This window comes from Silene latifolia, chromosome 11 (genome assembly GCF_048544455.1).
Source record: "Silene latifolia isolate original U9 population chromosome 11, ASM4854445v1, whole genome shotgun sequence".
Lineage (NCBI taxonomy): Eukaryota > Viridiplantae > Streptophyta > Magnoliopsida > Caryophyllales > Caryophyllaceae > Silene > Silene latifolia.
In genome coordinates, this window is record NC_133536.1 from 62799473 (window position 1) to 62821283 (window position 21811).

At 39.5% G+C, this 21811-nt stretch overlaps 1 protein-coding gene across 1 annotated transcript in view; it reads right to left on the reverse strand.

The window, feature by feature from the left end:
- Window positions 1-21811, reverse strand: part of LOC141611696 (pleiotropic drug resistance protein 1-like) — a 49807-nt gene that overhangs the window by 5158 nt on the left and 22838 nt on the right. Inside the window, exons 3-16 of the mRNA XM_074430289.1 lie at window positions 13974-14062; window positions 13502-13586; window positions 13258-13417; window positions 13107-13183; window positions 12611-12664; window positions 12425-12515; window positions 9626-9927; window positions 9250-9528; window positions 2041-2518; window positions 1857-1960; window positions 1260-1416; window positions 1119-1178; window positions 888-1036; window positions 118-450 (exon numbers count right to left, since the gene is read on the reverse strand). Of these exons, the coding sequence (XP_074286390.1) occupies window positions 118-450; window positions 888-1036; window positions 1119-1178; window positions 1260-1416; window positions 1857-1960; window positions 2041-2518; window positions 9250-9528; window positions 9626-9927; window positions 12425-12515; window positions 12611-12664; window positions 13107-13183; window positions 13258-13417; window positions 13502-13586; window positions 13974-14062 (2418 nt within the window). The remainder of the gene's footprint in view (window positions 1-117; window positions 451-887; window positions 1037-1118; window positions 1179-1259; window positions 1417-1856; window positions 1961-2040; window positions 2519-9249; window positions 9529-9625; window positions 9928-12424; window positions 12516-12610; window positions 12665-13106; window positions 13184-13257; window positions 13418-13501; window positions 13587-13973; window positions 14063-21811) is intronic.

Here is a 21811-nt window from a genome sequence, read left to right on the forward strand (position 1 = left end):
GCATGTTCTTTCGGCTCTAATTCGGTTTGTGAACAAGGTTAATCAGATCACGTCAGTTTTGTTGGGTCTACTTTAAGCAAGTGATAGTAACAAACTCTACTTTTATGCGGCAGTTACCTTTCTTGTGACAGAATCTACATCAATGGACAAACGAAGCCAAGCAGAGAAAAGCAATGCTTCATAAACAGTTACATGAGGCGAGTGGATGTCTGTCTGCTCAACATAACCAGATATACGAGCAAATGTTTCTTGCTTTTTGGGATATCCAGAAATGTAGATACGTCCCTGGACATACCCAGTAGTTTTCCTTCCAGCCAATACATCCATTAGAGTGGTTTTACCGGCGCCTGTCACGCCCATCAGTGCAGTGAGGACTCCTGGTTTGAACACACCGGTCACACCCTTTACAAGATGTAGCTTATCCTTACAGGTACCATCACCCATCATCACCTGCAACATTAACCGAGACCAGAAAACATAATGGTCAGTTATACCTAGCATATAGATCATCCGGGCACTTAAGGCTCCAGTCTTGTCATAAAATATATGCACTTGGTATTGTGTTATAATCGAGTGATTAATTTACTGATTAGTTCAGGTTGGGAAATTCCATATCCGGTGGTTATGAGTTAGTGTCATTGGGGTCTGAGAAGGTAATATCTAGTCCTGTTTAGCAAGGTTTTTGTCAATTATTATGTGCATAAGCTTGAATCTAGTTTTAGGTACGTCATTTTGGCTCAATTTTGACTGGTTCGGGGGGTGTTAACGCTACACGCCATATCACTCTAGGCCAAAACATCGAATCTCTCAGTTGTTAGAGGTTTCCAACTGAGACAATGTAGGAGAGTCGAGCAGCCTTATTCAAATTTCATACATCCAGAAGATACCTGCGGCATGTCGACTGAGTAACTGATTTCCTCAAAACTGATGGACAAAGGCTCAAAAGGAAGAACCATGACTTGCTTCCTCTTATCATCTTGTTTTGTGGGTTGTGGCAGCATCACAAATGGCGTTTGTGCTTGTCTTTCTTCTTTATCTACTTCAAATATTGCAAGTTAATTCAATCATACATCTGGAAAAAAAAAAAGAACTTCTAATGTGCACAATGTATATCTCACCAGATGAGTTCCCTTCAACTTTGTTTTCTGCAGATGGAATTGTACGAGGCTTCCCTATAGCTGCAGCATTAATCCAGACCAGTTAGTTTAAAGATTCACAAGCTCCAACATCGTTCAAAGCTTAAGAAAAAGAGTACTTACGATTGAGGAATGTCAAGGAAAGTGTAAAAAGCGAATTAAATAGTAACCAGAATCCAACCATTGCTGCTATTCCAAGCCAATACCAGTGTGCACTGGAATAGAATCCATGTTCCTTCAAGACTTCTAAGCCTAATGTTTCCGAGGAATTAGGATCAACCTATCATGTACCAAATTCAAACATCATTAACCATCGTAACTTCGTTAGCTATCACATTCTTTCCTAACAGAGTTAGATACTCGCTAGTCGCTAGTCTCTGGCTTTAGAATATGCTAGAATAAATCAAAATACTTTTCCAAGGTGTAAGCCATTATTTTACTTCAGTTGTTTTGATTCTCTGCACCATTGTCATTTTGGGTCAGCCCCAAACAACCTACCAATAAAAACACAGGAGTTGGCTAAGTACATCCTGCTTCTCATGTGGTTAAAACATCTTATAATGCTAACGGTGTAATCTAGAACAGCATCCTGGTAAAAACACAGGAATAAGGCTGAGCACATCTAACTCCTAACCCGCCATAGGCAAGACTCAGAGCTTTTATACGTCGCCGGGGTAATGTTGTTGTTTCGTGCACACTGTAGGAAGAAATTGAACTTACTTTGTTCCAGCTGTTTCCAGTGAATTCATTCAAGGCTATGATATTCTGCGTATACATTATAGGAGAGGTCCAATATCCCCATAACCACCACTTCTTCACATCCGCTGTCAACAAATTTAAACTTCCGTAAAAGAACTCAGTTGACAGGTTAATGTATCTCGGAATTCACAGTGTCGTCCATTACCTGGAGACAAAGCAAACCCCCCTAAAACTATATACACCATCACAATGCATAGTCCTAGTGGGGTTGCTACAGTCATGTCTCGAGCCAAACCAGCTATCAGCCTATACAAACCAGCAGCTGTCTGGTGTACACATAGGAGTGCCAAATAATACTTGAAGAACTGCCCTATGGCCGGGTCAAATCCTGTTAAATAGTAGGTTACACAAACCCAGATGGCAACTTCCGCTATTGACAAAGGAATTTTGAGGATCCATTTAGGTAAAGTATATGCCCATGCTGGATATAACCGAAGGTTCCTCTGTTTATAGAAGACTGGTAGCTGGTTAACAGTCAAAGAAATCTCTGAAAATCCATTGTATATCATCCTGATGATTGAGTAAAATAGTGCTCCCATGAAAATTCCACCATCTGCCACCGTCTCCTTGGGCATTTTTGTTCGAAAGAACAATGTCGCTGTAACAAGTGCCATGATAGCAAGCTGAATAAAAAAAAAGCATAAATCAGCTGCAATTTAATGTCAGAATCAAATTATAAAAATAAGATTGGGGCAAAGTATTTAATGGGTCCACTTAGGCTTGTGCTCTCCTTGAAGGTCTTGAGCAATTTCGTCTGAATCTTTTTTACTTTTTAAAAAAGAACATCGTACATGAAAACCAAGTACACATCAAAATCGCCTGATGGATTAAAGAACTCAGCGAAGTTCTGTAACAACCTCAGAATCTGTTACGTAAAGAGGCAGGACAAACTGAATTGGAAAAGTGGCGCCAAAAGTTGTTAGGATTTGTTAAGACCATGAGCTGGCAGTTAGTTGGCAATTAGTTAGATTTCTGAGTATATAAGGTCTAATTCCTTTACTTGTCATTCATTCAATCATTTTACACACATTTTTCCTCTATCATTTCTCTGTAATCTTTCTGTAATTCTCAAAGTATCAATCAATAAACAATTGTCCGAATTCTTTTCTCATTCTCAAGAATTCCTGCGATTTGTTTCAATTGTGTGCAACAATTCCGGAACTCATCCCTGATTGTTGTTACAATTGGTATCAGAGACTTCGGTCCTGAATATCTCTGCAATTTCCGCCATTAAAGCTAGGGTTTCGAGCTCGAAATTGGGGAAACTTGATTTTCTGGGTTTAAATTGGGGAAACTTGATTTTCTGGGTTTAAACTGGGGAAATTCTCAAATTGAAGCTGGCTAAACTCACGGTTGCTCAACTACAAGCACAAATGGAGGAGCGTATGAAAACAATGGAAGAAACCATGGGGTCAATGAAGGATCAGAACCAAAGGATCGAGTTATTGCTTCAAGCACTTCAGAATCGCGCTCATGGAGAACAGGAGAATCGGGAAGGTATACCTCATCGTAATTTCACTTTCAGTCCCAAGGTAGAATTCCCTGTTTTTGATGGAAATGGACCAAGAATTTGGGTTAAGAAATGCAAAAAATACTTTGATCTCTGTAAAATTGCTGATAATCAAAAGTTGAACCTTGCTTCTTTGTATATGGTGGGTAAGGCTGAGGCATGGGTGCATAGTTATATGAGTATGAGACCTAATGTAGATTGGGAGGATTTTGTGCTTGATTTGTGTGCTAGATTCAAGGAAAACTTAGGGAGTAATGTTGTTGAGGAATTCAATAAATTGCAGCAAACTGGTACATTAGAAGAGTATCTTGATAATTTTGAGAATTTACGTGGATTAATGTTGCAAAGAAATGCTTTACTGCCTGATTCTCATTTCTTGGATAGTTTTGTTGGTGGTCTTAAGCCTACAATAAAGCCATTTGTTAGGGCATTACGACCTGCCTCTGTAGCTCAGGCTATGGAATTGGCAAGATGTCAGGAGGAGAGTCTTTTAATTTGTTAAAAATCATGTCCAAACCAATTCTGGATAAACCACCAGCCAAGTTTAATGGGCATAATTCGAATAATCACAGACCTCCCTCATCAAATTACCAAAATAGTGGTCATACTAGGTTTACTCAACCATGGCAGAAGCAAAATCATGCTCCCAACAAACCTAATTCCACTTTTAAGAGGCTGTCCCCGGCAGAAATTGAGGATAAAAGAAAAAAGAACCTATGTTTCCAATGTGATGAACCCTATATATACCCCTGGTCATACATGTAAAGGGAAGCTATATAACATAGTGTTGGTACCAGTGGAGTTAGAAGAAGAAAATAATGCATTAGAAAGCAGTGTACTAGGGGAATACATGGAGGACATGGAATTGGGATCAGACAGCTTTGGGGAAGAACAACCTCTCATATCCCTTAATGCTATCTCTGGTTACCATTCCTATCAAACAATGAGAGTACATGGGAAAGTCAGGAACAACACCATACACATACTAATAGACTCAGGCAGCACCCATAATTTTTGTGATCAAAGTGTTGCTAAGAAGCTTGGGTGCAAGGTCACACACACTCATCCATTAGAAGTTTCTGTGGCCAATGGTGAGACTTTAGTGACCACCGAGGTCTCAGTAAAGGCTTTACTTGGCGTTGCATGGGATGGAGTTCGATGCGATGTGATGATTGTGCCATTGGGGGTGTGAAATGGTGCTTGGAGTCCAATGGTTGTCATCTCTAGGTCTTGTGGTTTGGGACTTTGATAAACTCAGGATGGAGTTTATGTTTCAAGGGAAGAAAGTGGTGCTTCGAGGGGTTACAAATGGGGATTTGAGATGGATTTCAGGATAGAAGCTGAAGTCTGATATGGAAAAAGGAAGCAAGTTTGGACTGGGGCAGATATTTGCTATACATGTGCAACCTGGTCAGACTGAAACACCACCCACAATAGAAGGGCAGGTGCCACCAGCCATTCCTAAAGAGATCAGCAAAGTTTTAGAGGATTTTCAGGATTTATTTGTGGAACCTAAATCACTACCACCTCACAGGTCTCATGACCATCAAATTCATTTGAATACAGGAACATCCCCTATCAATGTTAGACCTTACAGGTATCCGGTTGTTCAGAAAAATGCCATTGAACAAATAACCAAAGAAATGCTGGAATCTGGGGTGGTGAGGCATAGTCAGAGTCCTTTTTCTTCTCCTGTGGTAATGATTAAGAAGAAGGATGGGTCTTGGAGGTTTTGTGTCGACTATAGGGAATTAAACAAAAGCACTGTAAAAGACAAGTTCCCTATTCCTGTTATAGATGAATTGTTGGATGAGCTTCATGGATCCAGTATATACTCTAAGATTGACTTAAGGTCAGGGTACTGGCAAATTAGAATGAAAGAGGAGAATATTCAAAAGACTGCTTTTAGGACTCATGAGGGTCACTATGAATTTGTGGTTATGCCCTTTGGCTTAACTAATGCTCCATCAACATTCCAAAGTCTGATGAATTCCATTTTCAGTGAGTTTTTAAGAAAATTCATCCTGGTTTTCTTTGATGACATACTTGTGTATAGTCCTGATGTTTCCACTCATATCAGCCATCTGACACAAACATTACAAATTCTGAGGCAACATCAATTGTTTGCTAAAATGAATAAATGTGCTTTTGGGGTGGAAAAAGTGGAGTATCTTGGCCATATTGTTTCTGCCAAGGGAGTAGCTACAGATCCAGAAAAGGTGAAAGCCATGATGTCTTGGCCAACACCTAGGAATGTTAAAGAATTAAGAGGATTTCTTGGTCTAACTGGCTACTACAGGAAATTTGTGAAGGCTTATGGTGTTATAAGCAAGCCATTAACCAACCTATTAAGAAAAAATGCTTTCCTTTGGGGCATGGATGCTGACACTGCTTTTGAGGAACTAAAACAAGCTATGAGCAAGGCTCCAGTTTTAGCATTACCTGACTTTACTCGTCCATTTGAGGTAGAAACAGATGCCTCTGACATAGGCATTGGAGCTGTCTTAGCTCAACAAGGCCATCCCATTGCATTCATAAGCAAGGCTTTGGCTTCAAAGCATAAAGCTTTATCCACATATGAGAAGGAGTTGTTGGCTGTGATTCTAGCTGTGGAAAAATGGAGGCCTTATTTAGTAGGGCAGCATTTTGTGATTAAAACTAATCATTTCAGTTTGAAATATTTGTTGGGACAAAAGATCACAAATTCATTTCAGAGCAAATGTCTACCTAAATTGCTTGGGTTAGACTATGAGGTTCAATACAGGAAGGGCAAAGAAAATGTGGTAGCGGATGCACTTTCTCGAATCCAAAGTGCTGAATTATTGTCCTTATTGGTTACTCAAGTAAGGTCTGATTTAATGGGGAAGATTCAACTTAGCTGGACACTACCTGAAGTGGCTGCAATAGTTCAGCAATTAAAGGATGGCACAGTAACTGATGGAAGTTTAAATGGCAAGATAATCAACTACTCAGGAAGGGAAGGTTGGTGATTGGTCCTGATGATAGTTTGAGGTCTGAAATTTGTGAAATTATGCATAATTCATCCTTGGGGGGCCATTCTGGGACTCATGCCACTTATAAGAGAATGCACAAACTTTTCTATTGGAAAAACATGAAGAGGGATATCAGAAAGTGGGTGAAAGAGTGTGAAATATGCCAGAAAAATAAGGCTATATTGCAAGCACCAAAGAAGTTTCTCTGCACCTTTGGCTATTCCTGAAACTATATGGACAGATATTTCTATGGATTTCATTGAAGGGTTACCAAAATCACAAGGGAAGGATACTATTCTGGTTGTAGTGGACAGATTGAGCAAATATGCACATTTTTTGCTGCTAACACACCCATATAAAGCTTCAGATGTGGCCAAGGTCTTCCTAGATCAGGTTTTTAAGTTACATGGGAACCCTAAATCCATTGTGAGTGACAGAGATAAGATCTTTCTTAGCCATTTTCGGAAAGAGTGTTCAAATGCGAGAGGGTAGACTTGTTATTGTCCACTGCATATCATCCCCAAACAGATGGACAATCTGAAGCAGTCAACAAATGCCTTGAGACTTACCTAAGGTGCATGATGGGGGAGAACCCTAAAGACTGGTGGGTGGATACCACCTTTGGCCGAGTGGTGGTACAATACTAACTTTCATACTTCCATTCGAACACCCCTTTTGAAGTAGTGTATGGTCAACCACCTCATTTGCATATTCCCTACATCAATGGAGATAGTGCGGTGCATGAGGTGGACGGGAGTATGAGGGCTCGAGAAGAAGTCATATCAATGCTCAAATTTCATCTTAAGAGAGCACAAGACGAATGAAGAGTCGAGTGACAAGCATAGGCGATGTGGAGTTTGCTCGGGAGATCCGGTTTATGTCAAGCTACAACCTTATATAAAGCATTCGGTGGTGTACGGGAGTCATCGAAATTAGCACCAAGGTATTTTTGGTCCGTTTGAAGTATTAGCTAAGATTGGGAAGGTGGCTTACAGGCTTCAATTACCGGTGATTCAAAGGTATATCCTGTTTTTCATGTATCTCAATTAAGAAAGCATCAAGGGCCCCCTCCTTTGACAAGTGTGCTTCTGTCTTGGATGGTAATTTGCAACTAAGGGTGAGCCTACAACGATCTTGGATAGGAAATTGGTCAAGAAGGGGAACGAAAGCTGTGTATTTCTTAGTCCAGTGGTCTAATGGTACTGCTGAAGATGCTACGTGGGAATGGTCTGAAGACTTTGTTAAAAGGTTTCCTGAGTTTAACAACAATCAAGCTTGAGGACAAGCTTTAATTGAAGGGGAGTGTATTGTAACAACCTCGAGAATACATTACGTAAAGAGGCGGGACAAAATGAATTGGAAAAGTGGCGCCAAAAGTTGTTAGGATTTGTTAAGACCATGAAATTTGGAGTTAGTTGGCAATTAGTTAGATTTCTGAGTATATAAGGTCTAATTCCTTTACTTGTCATTCATTCAATCATTTTACACACATTTTTCCTCTATCATTTCTCTGTAATCTTTCTGTAATTCTCAAAGTATCAATCAATAAACAATTGTCCGAATTCTTTTCTCATTCTCAAGAATTCCTGCGATTTGTTTCAATTGTGTGCAACAATTCCGGAACTCATCCCTGATTGTTGTTACAAGTTCATCTGTAATAGCTATCGCTTAGTAAAGTTGCTACAGACCTGAATAAAACTAACGATCCTACATCAATCAATACTATATATTAAATCCAAAAACCAAGAGACTTCAATGTAATTAAAGAAAGTTATACAAATTAATTAAGGGATCTCAATGCAAATATTATATAGTTGGGGTTAAAATTAAATTATATAGAAGCTTGGTAATTTTCCTAAACATTTGTAAGAGACTAAAACGTGGTCAATTTTCTTAAAATAAAATAATTAATTAAGGTCAATTTCTTTAAAATAAAATAATTAATTAGAAGATGGTCAATTTCCTTAAAATAAAATAATTAATTTGTATAAACATGCACACTTATGGTATTAATTATTATCATCATAAACTTATGTATTAAATTTAAAATCTATGCAATTTTATTAAACTTTATAGTTTATTAGATGTATAGATGTTAATTATTTAACATACAAAAATATAATAAGTAGGTTATAAATAATTCAAGTTAGATTCCATAAAATATAATATTGCATAATTCTTTCAATTTGATTTAATGCATAATCCTCTTAAAATTGCATGCCTAAGTAGTAAAAGTAATTTCGTCAGTAAAGAAAAGAATTGCAGTAACATTGGATATAGTTATATCACTATATGATACTCATTTGAATAGTAAAAGTAACAATATTATCAGCGAGATTAGTGAAAGTGGTAGAAACAACAACGGGAGTAGTGAAATAATCAATATTAATGCGGCAATAGTGAAAGTAACAATAATGACGGCGGGAGTGGTGAAATTAATAATATTAATGCGGCAGTAGTGAAAGTAACAATAATTACGGCGGGAGTAGTAAAAGTAACAATGATTACGGGCAAGTAGTGAAATGTTATTACTATTGTTTCATTAATAAGAGTAAAATATTAATAGCGGGAGTAGTAAATTGTCTCAAAATTTATTTCCGTAATGGATATGTCATAGAAAAATATATTAATGATAAATTTATGGGTTATACAACTTTAAGTAATTTTATTTAATGAAAAAAAAAATTAATGGTAAGTAGAGGTAGCCCGGGCGAAGCCGGGCACCAATACTAGTGTACCCATATTTTAATAAACATTTTTCCCCACCAAATTTTGATATTTTTTAAAAGCATTTATAAAAAAGAGTATTATGTATATACTTGACTAATAGATCAATCACTGAATCACATACTTCTGTCATCTTGAATAAATAGATAAAAATATTCCTTTTCATCAGTAGAAACTCTCTTGATACACAAGACAGTAACAACTCTTTCTTGTTGACGCCGTATGTCTGCCTGGCCAGTGAAGTAGGGTGGCTTCGCACCTTGTCGTATGGTGCTGCAAGCTCTTGCTCTAGTTTCTGACCGACATGGAATGACCTAAACGTGTCTGCAAAATCCTTGGCAGTCACAAAAACATATGGATCATCTTTAACCCAATACTTCTCTTGCTCTTTTACAGATGTCACCTACTAAATCATAAAAGAAAAACAACAATCATCTCAAGTTTTTCTGTCGAAGTTACAAAATTTAGAAAGAAATAAATATAGGCAAGAAGCTTGAAACCTCTTGTAAAAAATCAGCAACTCCTTTCCTTTCAGGACACTTGAATCCCATGAATTCAAAGAACTCAATCACACTTTCACATGGACCTTGGTACACGATTTGACCATCCGAAAGGAGTATGATATCATCAAAGAGGTTGAATGTTTCAGTTGCAGGTTGAAGTAGAGAAAGGATTGCAGTTCCTTTTAAAATGTGTATGAATTGCCTGATACAGTTCACAATTTGGAATGTAGTAGAGGTGTCCAGGCCAGAAGAAATGTCGTCCATAAACAGTGTTTTTGCTGGTCCTACAAGAATCTCACCTGCATCATTTTACACGAGACTAAGAAAACATTGAAAACATGACTTGCATAAGAATGCTAGAATCTTGTTATATTATCAGATATAATAACTTAGTTCCATACCGCATTATAGATCAATATTATTTATTTTTTGGTTTTTTTAAATCGTAGATAGGAGTGACTACAAATTCCTAGCCTCGTCGGCTAGATTATAGGCTTGGCTAGATTATGGGATGTTGAATTCAGGGATCGGGATAGACAGATTGAAAGACAATGAATATTTTCGATAGGCCTAGGATGTCTTGAATGACTATTCCATTAGCATGGATTTTTGTCTCCAACCCTAAAATCCGTAAAATCACCAGGAGAACCTCTTTTCTTTGGTGAATAAATCACCATGAGAAACTCTGAGAATATAGCAAGATTGATATAACCTGCCTGCTTAGCTCATGAAAGCACTTGTCGAATCACGACCGCTTCGGCCTGCCCTGCTGCTTGTTCAAAACAAGACAGAGAAACTACAAGAATAATACCACCATTCCTATTGTTCGCCATCGATACTAGACCAGTTTTGAGATCTCAACCCCACGTAACATTCATCTTGAATCTCACCGATCAACAATCAAGACCAGAGCCGATAATCAAAGAGCTAATACTTTCTTAAGAAGGCTTCAATTCCTTTCCCCAGTCTTCAAAATCACACCTCCTAAAAGAAGGTGATAATTTATCAGCCTCCATGAGTGTGAAAGAAAAACTCTAAAGTCTTTTGATAGCTTCTAAAGGGTTAAAACTGAGGCTCCTAAACACCACTTCATTATGGGAGCACCAAATGGTCCAGATATTACGAAGAAAGAAGATGACCTTATCTTTATGGTCTTTCTGCTTAAGAAAAAAAGTGAGCAAATTAACAATCCACTGTTTAAACCTAACCTCGCTCCCGTTCTAAGATCTACTTCCCAAAAGGCCAGCCGCCTCTAAGCCATGTGACTACTTCACATTCTCGAAAAAGATGGTCTAAAGATTCTACCACCCCCGAATCACCACACAGAACACAATCTAATTGTTCACTACTACCACGTCTTTTTTATTCCTCTCCAATTGGGAGATTATCTTTCAAGATTTTCCACAATAATATTTTCCATCATGGGTCTTGTTAGATGTCAGAGAACTTTTTTCATAAAAAGTCTACAGTCTTCTTCTTATCCTTTGTTTACTGTATCCATTAGCTTCTTAAATGCCACATCATATCCACTTTTTTATTCCAGAAGCAGTTGTCAGCTAGTAGATTGAGTCTTGTAATTCCTCCGTGCTAATTGGGATGGCCGAGATATGGCTACCCAAGACTCATCGAGTAAATCCTTGAGTAAATATTCATTCCACTTCTTCCCGATATCCATCAATTGATCCACTATTAAATCCCTTAGATTAGAATTCAACTCTAATACTGAGAGCGATCTTAGAACCGAGATAGATCCCATTCACTCAATTATAATCCCAAACTCCTATTTCTGAATGATTACCAGCTTTCCAATCAATATTTCCAATCAATATTAGAACTAAGCAGGCATAATTCCCAATGAATTCCTTTCCAACCCCATCACGAGTTTCCAAGGTCTTTAGCAACAACCTATGTTACTTCGACACTTCACTCAACTGCCGTGTCGGGTGTCCGACACCGACACGACACTGTAGACCAAAAAATTGAAAAATACGCACAAAATAGCGGTATCCGACACTCGACACGTTTTGGATAGGAGTAGACTCCAACACACATTAACACATGACATAATCAGCTGGATAAAATGTTGTGGCGATCCTTTTTCTATAAAAACGGCTCTAACAAAGGTCCACCGAACTTTATTATAAAGTTTACTCATGACAGCTTTAAACGCAACCTGCCCTTTGTTCCTTTTCTTTTCAAACAAATGTTACGAATTAGCTCATGTGCAAGCAACACAATGTCACTAATAAATCTACCCGGCACAAATGCGTTTTGGTAATCACCCTATTCACCCGGCACAAATGCACAAAAATGCGTTTTGGTAATCAGCCTATCCATCCGGCCCTGGTGATTTGGGTCCTAATTGAAAAACAGTCGTCCTTAATTCCTTAAGAATAGATAGACTCCCAATACTATCAATATCATCACTTGAAAGCTTCTTCTTAACCACTTCAAACCCTTTTGAATGTTGATTCATGTAGTCGTGGAGGTTTTGTTCCAATTCCGTATCACAATAACTTCCTTTGAATTATCTTTAAAATGACATTCCAATTTCACTATTATCAAAGCATCTTAGATAAATATAAAAGGGCAACTGGGAGCGATAATTGAGTCATTAACAGTACAAAATGGTTAATGTTATCACTTACGCCTAAGTGACCTCCCTTAAATCACCAAAAATAACAGCCATGGATCACCTTAAATCTTCAAACGAAGGTCTGACACCAACTTCTTGTTAAACAATCTAATCTAAACTTGAAATGGAGTACTATGAAATGAAACTTGAACGAGTCTTACCAGTGGTGAGGCGCTTCTTTTCTCCACCTGATATTCCTCTTATCATAGGGTTCCCAACCAGCATATCAGCACATGAATCCAGACCTAAAATCTATGGTTTAAGAATACATAAGTGAACTTGGACTTTCTTTTTTATTTGTGCATATATATGATATGTTATGTTGTAGATAGGCATTCAGTTAGTACCTTGAGTATATACTCAGTCACAATGCTGATCTCCTGCCCCTCCAATGCTGCAGCCTTCAGACACGGGATACCATTTGAATGAAAAAATCAACATATAATTTCATAATATTTTGGATGTTTTCCGCTTTGATCTAAGGTTGTGGCTAATTCCACTTTAGTGTTATCAAATTACACAATTTCAATTTTGGTGGTTAATGTTTAGAGCGGTTTCTCACTTGGTCACCTAAAGATGTAACACTCACAAGTTCAAAGTTCATTTAAATCACAATGTTTCCAACAATTCCAAGCATAATCAAGAGGATAAATCAATAATAATATTAATTTTGAATACGGACAAAACATTGCTCGTCATCAAAGTTGAATTCAACACAAATCTCAAAGTCAGTGAAGTGAGATTTATGAGTCCAGGAAAAGTGGAATTAACTGAGAAAACAAGAGTACCGGCATGGAAATTATCAGGGTATTTTTTTCCTGACTATTGAAAAAGAACACATACCTTCATATATGTATCAATATCAGCATCCGGAATAACTTTATCTTCCTTTTCCCGTCTTATTAGCTCCACAAGCATGTCTATGAAATCATTTAATCATATACAACTTTCATCAAACTAAAGTAAACTTTGAACAAGACAGAAACTCCCATACCATAATTGGTTCCAACACCTTGACATCTAGCTGAAAAGGCAAGAGTTTCTCTAACTGTCATCTCTCCAATGTGAGAATCATGCTGACTGACATATGCAGAGGTCCTCTGTGCAACAAAATCATCCATTTCATGCCCATTATACATAATGTTCCCTGAAATCTGATAGTATTCACCAATAAGTCTCACTGTAATTTAGACAGTCAATTACAGCGCCAGAGCTTTGACAGTTTGAAGTAAGCCTACCTTCAGACCTTTGTTAAGGTGACCCGCCAGAGCTTGAAGTAATGTTGTCTTCCCCGAACCTGGGGGACCTAATAGCAGTACCATTCTACACAATGTGTCAATTAAGTTGTACTCTATAGTTTCCAAAACCCGATATCTAATAAAGCCGAGAATCAAGACCTATATTACTCAGACTGAAGCACTAGGGTAGGGGCTGCAAGTGTCAAAGACTAAACTTTTCTTTAAAATTCTTGTTTTTGACCTAAAACCAAAAGCCAAAAAGAGTTTGTAGCCATAGTGCAGTGTCTGAAGTTCTGAACTCTGAAGTAACAATAACTAAAGACTACTCCCTCTATTTACTTGAATTCACTTCATTTTGGGTTATTTCTTACACAAAGTGTAAATGTAGTAAATTGATTGGAATGTCCAACAAAAGAAAAATGTAGTGAACACAAAAGAATGGAGGAGCTATACAGTTAGTTATGATATCAACCTGCCAGGTTTGATAATTCCACTCACACCATGCAAAATGGATATAGGCACTTTTCTACTGTTTAAAAGATGGAGATAATGTAACACATCCTGCAGAATTAGACGGCATTTACAGCAAATCTATCTATACTAAATAATAAAACAGAAACCACTAAACATTTTTTCCCGCCTAACTCCTTCACCACAATATAGACCATAACTCTTACAAAACCTGATAGAGTCAAGAAGTGTCGAGTCACTAGGGCCTTCTTAGGCCAAGTATACTTTTAATTAAGGGTCCTTTTGTCGGAATCAAGAGTTAATCTTCCCGTCTCAATGGTTGTCATAACTAATGCGTTTTGATTCACATGTGGAGCTTCGTATGAGGATAGAACCCGGAATCCCATGAGCGAGCCTCTAGCCACACTAGTAGACAAGCAATCACGCGGAGACGACCTTACATGAACCAGTTACGGAGCCGACATTCCTTGCTAGGAAGCATGAAGGCTAAGTAGTGAAGAACTCATGTTGAGGAAGTGAAGAAATAATTCGTTCCAGGCTATTTTGGCAGACCGCCACCATCCACAGCAGTCTGCCACGGCAGTCTGCCATTCCTCCGGCAGTCTGCCACGGCAGTCTGCCATTCAGCAGGCAATCTGCCGTTGTGCTGTGCTCGTGACTTTTATTAAGCCCGTTGGCTTAAATTTAAGCCCAAATCCCGTATTACCCTAGAATTTCGTGCAGCCCTATAAATACCCCTTATGTTTGAAGACCTAGTGATCACCTAAGCATTGAATAATCTCTAGAAAATTGTAGTAAGCAAGAACAATTTATTTGGCATTCAAGTTGTAATCTTTCTTTGTTTTTGGGTTTTATGAAGACTATGGAAGGCTAGTTCTTCCCTTACTTGATGTAATTTGATCAAAGTACCCAACTTTGGTAATTGTAAGACTCTTAAACCTCTCTTTATTTATCTAAAGTTCTTTCCTTGTGCTTAATTTCTTTTGTTGAGTAATTGAATGTTTGGGTTGGCCATCCTTGCATGTTATTTACTTGACTAGTGCATATCCTAATGAAATGGTTTAATTTAGTTGGGATTGTTGAAGCAAATTTGTTGTTAGTTGATTTGGTTTAAAGGACTCTTGCAACAAATAGGAAAGTTCTTGTCTTTTGCTCATTTGTATGGTTTAATCTCATGAGGAATTGATCCTAGCTTCATCTTTTGGTAAATTCTTAATGCTCATGCTTAGTCTCTTTTCATGGTTTAATGATTTGTTGCTTAAGCTTGAAGGGTATGTGTGGATGGTTTAATTTGCATGTATCAACATCTTGAGATGATAGTATTGGGTAGAAAATTGTAAGAGAGGAATAAAAGAGTCAAGCTTTGTCATTGTTGGGTTACTAAGAGAGAGTTACATCAAGTATTCTCCCTTTATATTGAATCTTGCATACTAGTTGTTTGTAGAATTGTCTCAATAGGAAGATATTCAAGTTCTACCCATATTTCCATGTTTGTTTCTCAAAACCAATCTTTTTCCATCTATGTTTTCTACTAGTTGATCCTTGTTAATAGCCATTGTTTGTGATTATTTTCTTTTGTTAAGTTTAAATTGTCATTAGGTTCTTAATTAGTAAGTAGAGACCTACTTAATTGTCAATAGTTTACATTTCAAGTCTTTAGTCTTAACCCCTTCTCTTGGGTTCGACCCTTTACTTCCGTTTTACTATTGTTTTTATTGAAAGTTAGTAGAGTCAAAGTTTAGGCTATAAATTGTTAATTTGGTAGTTAATTCTAGTATATTAGCGACCTAGTCTTTTGCTTACCAAATTTTGGCGCCGTTGCCGGGGAAGGGCAACATAGCTAGAACTTGAGTTTGTGAATTTATGTTTAGTTGTTTTATTACTCCTCTTGTTGTTAGAAGTAATAGGAAGTTCTAATTTGTTTGCTTAGTGCGAAGGTATATGTTTGGTTCCCCACAACACGGTGAATCAACTCCCGTGGAAGAAGACGCTTTTGGGGCCTATTCTTGGCTATTCACTAACCCTTGGTACCGAAGAGCCCAAAGAGAGCATATAGTGGAAGAACCACCCTTAGAAGCCCCTATTGAAGAAGACCCTATTGACGTGGAGCCAATTAAAGTGGAATACCCTTCAATGGCGAATGATACTAGAACTATTAGGGAGCTCCGGGCAAGAAATTATGACACTCAACCTCTTTGCATTGCCTACCCACCCATGGGGGCTAATGCCAACTTTGAATTGAAGGGCTATTTCATTCACAACCTCCCAAAGTTTCATGGACATGCGGGGGATGACCCAAATCGCCATCTTTCCGAATTCCATATGATGTGTGAGGGTGCAATTCCAAATGGTGTCACGGAAGATCAATTTAAGTTGAGAGCTTTCCCATTTTCACTTCAAGATGCGGCAAAAGATTGGTTGTTTTACCTTCAACCGGGTACAATCCGTACTTGGAAGGACATGAAGGCGGCTTTTCTTGAGAAATACTACCCCGACTCAAGACATAACCATGCAAAGAAAGCCATCACTTCTCCGGAGCAAGATGCAAGTGAGAGCTTATATGAGTATTGGGAGAGATTCAAGAAGCTAGTTGCTCAATGTCCTTACCATGGCCTTAGTGGTGATGACCTTTTGGTCAACTTTTGTGATGGTCTTACACAACAATACCAAATCATGGTTAATTCCGCTACGGGTGGTGGAGTTGACAACTATTCCGTGGCGGAGGCAAATGAAATCCTAGAAAGGTTGGCCGCTAGCACAAGGAACTATGGAAGAAGCCGAGGGTCAAAGAATATTAACTCCATTGAGACATCCTCTCCTTCCTCCCACAAGCTTGAGAAAACCGTGGATGATCTCACAAAAATGGTTGCTCAACTAGTGGGGAACAATCAAGGAGGAGCACAAGGGTCTAATGTGGAGTGTAATTTTTGTCAAGGGCCACACCCAATGGAAACTTGTCCCATCATGGAAGAGCAAGGAATAAGCAAGGAGAATGTGAGTGCCATGATGCACGGTCAATACAACTCTAGGAACCCCAATGGGGGAGGGTATTATAAGTATGATCCGAGCGGCAATACTTACAACATTGGGTCAAGGGACAATCCAAACCTTAGTTGGGGAGGAGATACCTCCAAGAGCTTCCAAAATGGTCAATTCAACCACTTGAAGAACTCCAACTCTCAAGGACAAAACTCCAATCACCAAAGAAACAACAATCATCAACAAACCAAGGGAGGATCCTTCCAATTTGGAAACCAAGGAAACCAAGGGAATTTCCAAGGTAACCACAAGAACTTCCAACAAGGAGGGGGCTCTTCCTCCCAAGGAAATGAAGATTTGTCTACAAATGAGATGTTTAAGATGATCATGAAAGGGCAAGCCGAAAATACCAAGAGATTTGACAAAATGGATGCGGACAAAATTTCAAGTGATGCTAGAGTGAAGAACCTTGAGATCCAACTTGGCCAACTTGCACAAGAAATGACCAAGAACAATCAAAGGAACTCTAACTCAATTCCATCTACAACATTTCCACCAAAGGAAAATGCAAGCTCCATGACTTTGAGAAAGGGGAGAACCCTAGAATCTCCCCCGAAGAAGAAGAGGAAGGCCAAGTCACATGAGAGGGTCATTGACATTGAGGAACAAATTGAAGAAGAGCTAGTGGTTGAGAAAGAGAAAGAGACACCTTCTAAGACTAATGGAGAAGAGGAGAAGAGTCCCTTGAGGAATGACAAAGAAAAGAGTGAAAGCAACAAAACCAAGGATCATGTTGAGGAGATCGAGAGAGAATATGATGTGGAGGTACCTTTTCCTAGTGCTCTCACACATTCTAAAAGAGTCGCAAGAGATGAGGATCTCTATGAAACTTTTAGGAAGTGTGAAGTAAATATCCCTTTGCTAAATCTTTTGAAAGGTGTACCTAGGTATGCAAAGTTTCTCAAGGAACTTTGCACACCTAGAAGAAGCCCAAGGAAGGGAACCCAAAGAGTACGGGTAAGTGAACATGTCTCCGCAATTTTTAAAAAATCACTTCCCAAAAAGTGTGGCGATCCGGGAATGTTCACCATACCATGCTCCATTGGGGACAAAAGTTTCACTCATGCTATGTTAGACCTTGGTGCATCAATCAATGTTATGCCATATGCCCTCTATGAGACTTTGGGACTTCCACCATTGAACAAAACCGATGTAGTGATCCAACTTGCGGATCGCTCAAACATATACCCAAAGGGGATGGTGGAGGATGTGTTGGTAGAGGTAGATTACTTAACCTTCCCGGCCGACTTCTATGTTCTTGACATGGAAGCCGACTCGAGGGCCACTCCAATCCTTTTGGGGAGGCCTTTTATGAAGACCTCTAAAACCAAGATTGATGTGTCTAATGGGAACCTCACTATGGAATTTGATGGAAGGAAACTCACGTACAACATCTATGATGCTATGAAACAACCTAGCGATTCACATTCATGTTATTTCTTAGACATCATTGAACCAATTACCTCTCAAATTTATATGTTGAGTCATAGGGACCCACTTGAGGTGGCCCTCACTAACAATGTCGAGAAAGAAGGGTTGCGGTTTTTGTTGTCTAATGATGTGCAGGATTATGTCAACAAGTTAGAGGAGGAAGTAACCCTTGATGACGATCAAATGGAAAAGATAGAGGACGGAATCGGGGGTTTTTGATCTGCCATTACCACCGCAGATCGCCACAGCGATCTGCGGACCCACGACGATCTGCCATGGCGATCTGCCATCCCTCAGCGATCTGCCAAATCCCCTGTTTCCCGAATACTTGTTTTGCTTGAAGACAAATCCTAGTTACCCCAAATTCCTTCCCCTAGAAGCCTCCCTTGAAAGACCACTTCCATCCATCATTAAGCCACCCACCCCCGATCTAAAACCACTCCCCGACCACTTGAAGTACGTGTTTCTTGGGAAAAACAACACTCTACCTCTCATCATTTCAAACCAACTTGAGGGTGATCAAGAGAAGAGATTGGTGGATGTTTTGCATAAATACAAAGGAGCATTTGGATGGAGCATCGCGGATATCAAGGGAATAAGTCCAAGCACTTGCATGCACAAAATTCGATTGGAAAAGGATGCAAAACCCGTCCGGCAACCACAACGGAGGCTCAATCCACCCATGATGGAAGTTGTCAAGGAAGAGATTATCAAACTTCTCCAAATGGGTATTATCTTTCCAATTAGTGACTCCCAATGGGTAAGTCCTACTCAAGTTGTGCCAAAGAAGGGAGGGGTGACGGTAATCAAAAACCCTCAAGGGGCATTGATCCCCACCCGTTTACAAACGGGATGGAGGGTGTGTATTGATTATCGCCGCCTCAACCAAGTCACTTGGAAGGACCATTTCCCCTACCCTTTCTAGATCAAATGCTAGAGAGGTTAGGTGGAAAAGAGTACTATTGTTTTTTGGATGGATATTCCGGGTATTTTCAAATCCCCATTCACCCGGAGGATCAATCCAAAACAACTTTTACTTGCCCATTTGGTACTTATGCTTACCGCCGCATGCCCTTTGGATTGTGCAATGCCCCCGGCACTTTCCAACGATGCATGATGAGCATTTTCTCGGACTATGTGGAGCGTATTTTGGAAGTCTTCATGGATGACTTTACCATCCATGGGGACTCATTTGACTCGTGTCTAGACCACCTCGCTATGGTCCTATCACGGTGCATAGACTCTCACCTCATTTTAAATTCTGAAAAGTGTCACTTAATGGTGAGTAGTGGAATCGTGTTAGGACACATAGTGTCGAAAAGAGGGATTGAGGTGGATACGGCAAAGGTGGATGTGATTAAAACCTTACCGTATCCATCTAATACTCGAGACGTGAGGTCGTTCTTGGGACACGCCGGTTTTTATCGAAGGTTTATTAAAGATTTCTCCAAAATAGCTAACCCCTTGTGCAAACTTTTGCACAAGGATGTGGAGTTCGTGTTTGATGATCATTGTAGGGAAGCATTTGACTTGTTGAAGGAGAGACTTATATCGGCCCCAATCATTCAAGCACCCAAGTGGGATCGGCCTTTTGAGATCATGACCGATGCAAGCGATTTTGCCATTGGAGCCGTATTGGGACAAAAGGATGACAAAGCTTCATATGTGATTCAATATGCTTCATCTCTCTTGAATGATGCTCAACGAAACTACACCGTCACCGAGAAGGAATTCTTGGCGGTGGTATATGCTCTAGAGAAGTTCCGCTCATACTTACTAGGAGTCAAGGTGATTGTCTATACCGATCACAAATCCATCACTCAACTTGTGAGCAAGAAGGACTCCAAACCAAGATTAATGAGGTGGGTTCTCCTACTTAGTGAGTTTGACATAGAGATAAGAGAGAAAAAGGGATTGGCAAATGTGGTGGCCGACCACCTAAGTCGACTACAACTTAATGATCAACAAATGCAACGAATGGGGGTAGTCGATGGGAGTTTGCCTCATGAATCTCTTTATAGTTTGAGGATGACGGAGCCATGGTATGCCAACTTGGTAAACTACATGGTCACTAAGAAGTTTCCCACCTCCCTTTCATCTAGTCAAAGGAACAAGATTAAGTCCGATTCTAGGTTCTATATATGGGATGAGCCATATTTGTGGAAAATGTGCCAAGACCAAGTCATCCGCCGTTGTGTGCCGGATGTAGAAATCCCGTCCATCCTAAAGCATTGCCATGAGTACGCTTGTGGGGGTCACTTTGGGCCGCATAGAACGGCACGTAAAATCCTTGAGTGCGGCTTCTATTGGCCCAAGTTGTTTAAAGATGCTCATATTTTCGTTACTACTTGTGATAGATGCCAACGTTTTGGCAACATATCATGTAGGAACGAAATGCCCCAACAACCGATGCTCTACTTGGAAATTTTTGATGTTTGGGGAATAGACTTCATGGGGCCATTCCCTAACTCCTATGGATACATCTACATCCTCTTGGCGGTCGACTACGTGTCTAAGTGGGTGGAAGCCATCCCCACAAAATGTGATGATGCAAAGACGGTGCAAGCATTTGTCAAAAGCAATATATTTTCAAGATTCGGCTTCCCAAAAGCCATTGTGAGTGATAGGGGGACTCATTTTTGTAACAAGGTGATCTCAACCTTGCTTCAAAAATATGGTGTGCTTCACAAAGTTTCTACGGCATATCACCCCCAAACAAATGGCCAAGCGGAAGTCTCTAACAAGGAGATTAAACACATCTTGGAAAGAACGGTCAATCCCGACCGAAAGGATTGGAGCAAGAGGCTTGAAGATGCTCTTTGGGCTTATAGAACGGCCTATAAGACCCCAATCGACATGTCCCCATATAGGCTAATTTATGGGAAGGGATGCCACCTTCCCGTAGAAGTTGAGCACAAAGCCTATTGGGCAATCAAAGCTTTTAATCAAAATGTCGATGAGGCGGGATTGCACCGAAAGCTTCAAATACAAGAATTGGAAGAGCTTAGGCACAATGCCTATGACAATGCTAGCATCTACAAGGAAAAGGCTCGGTCTTGGCATGACAAGATGGTCACAAGAAGAGTTTTCAAAGAGGGAGAAAATGTGTTGGTTTTTCAAAGTCGCCTCAAGAATTTTCCCGGCAAGCTAAGGTCAAAGTGGTTTGGACCTTACAAAGTCAAGAAGGTTTTTCCCCACGGAGCGGTGGAGGTGGAAGACCCGACCTCGGGGAAAGTGATAAAGGTAAATGGGCAAAGGTTGAAGAAGTACTACAAAGGAATCGAACTACAAGGTGAAGAGGATCTTCTTTTAGAAGATCCAATTTATAAAGATTGATTCTCCAACATTGACTAAGTCGAGCCATCGACG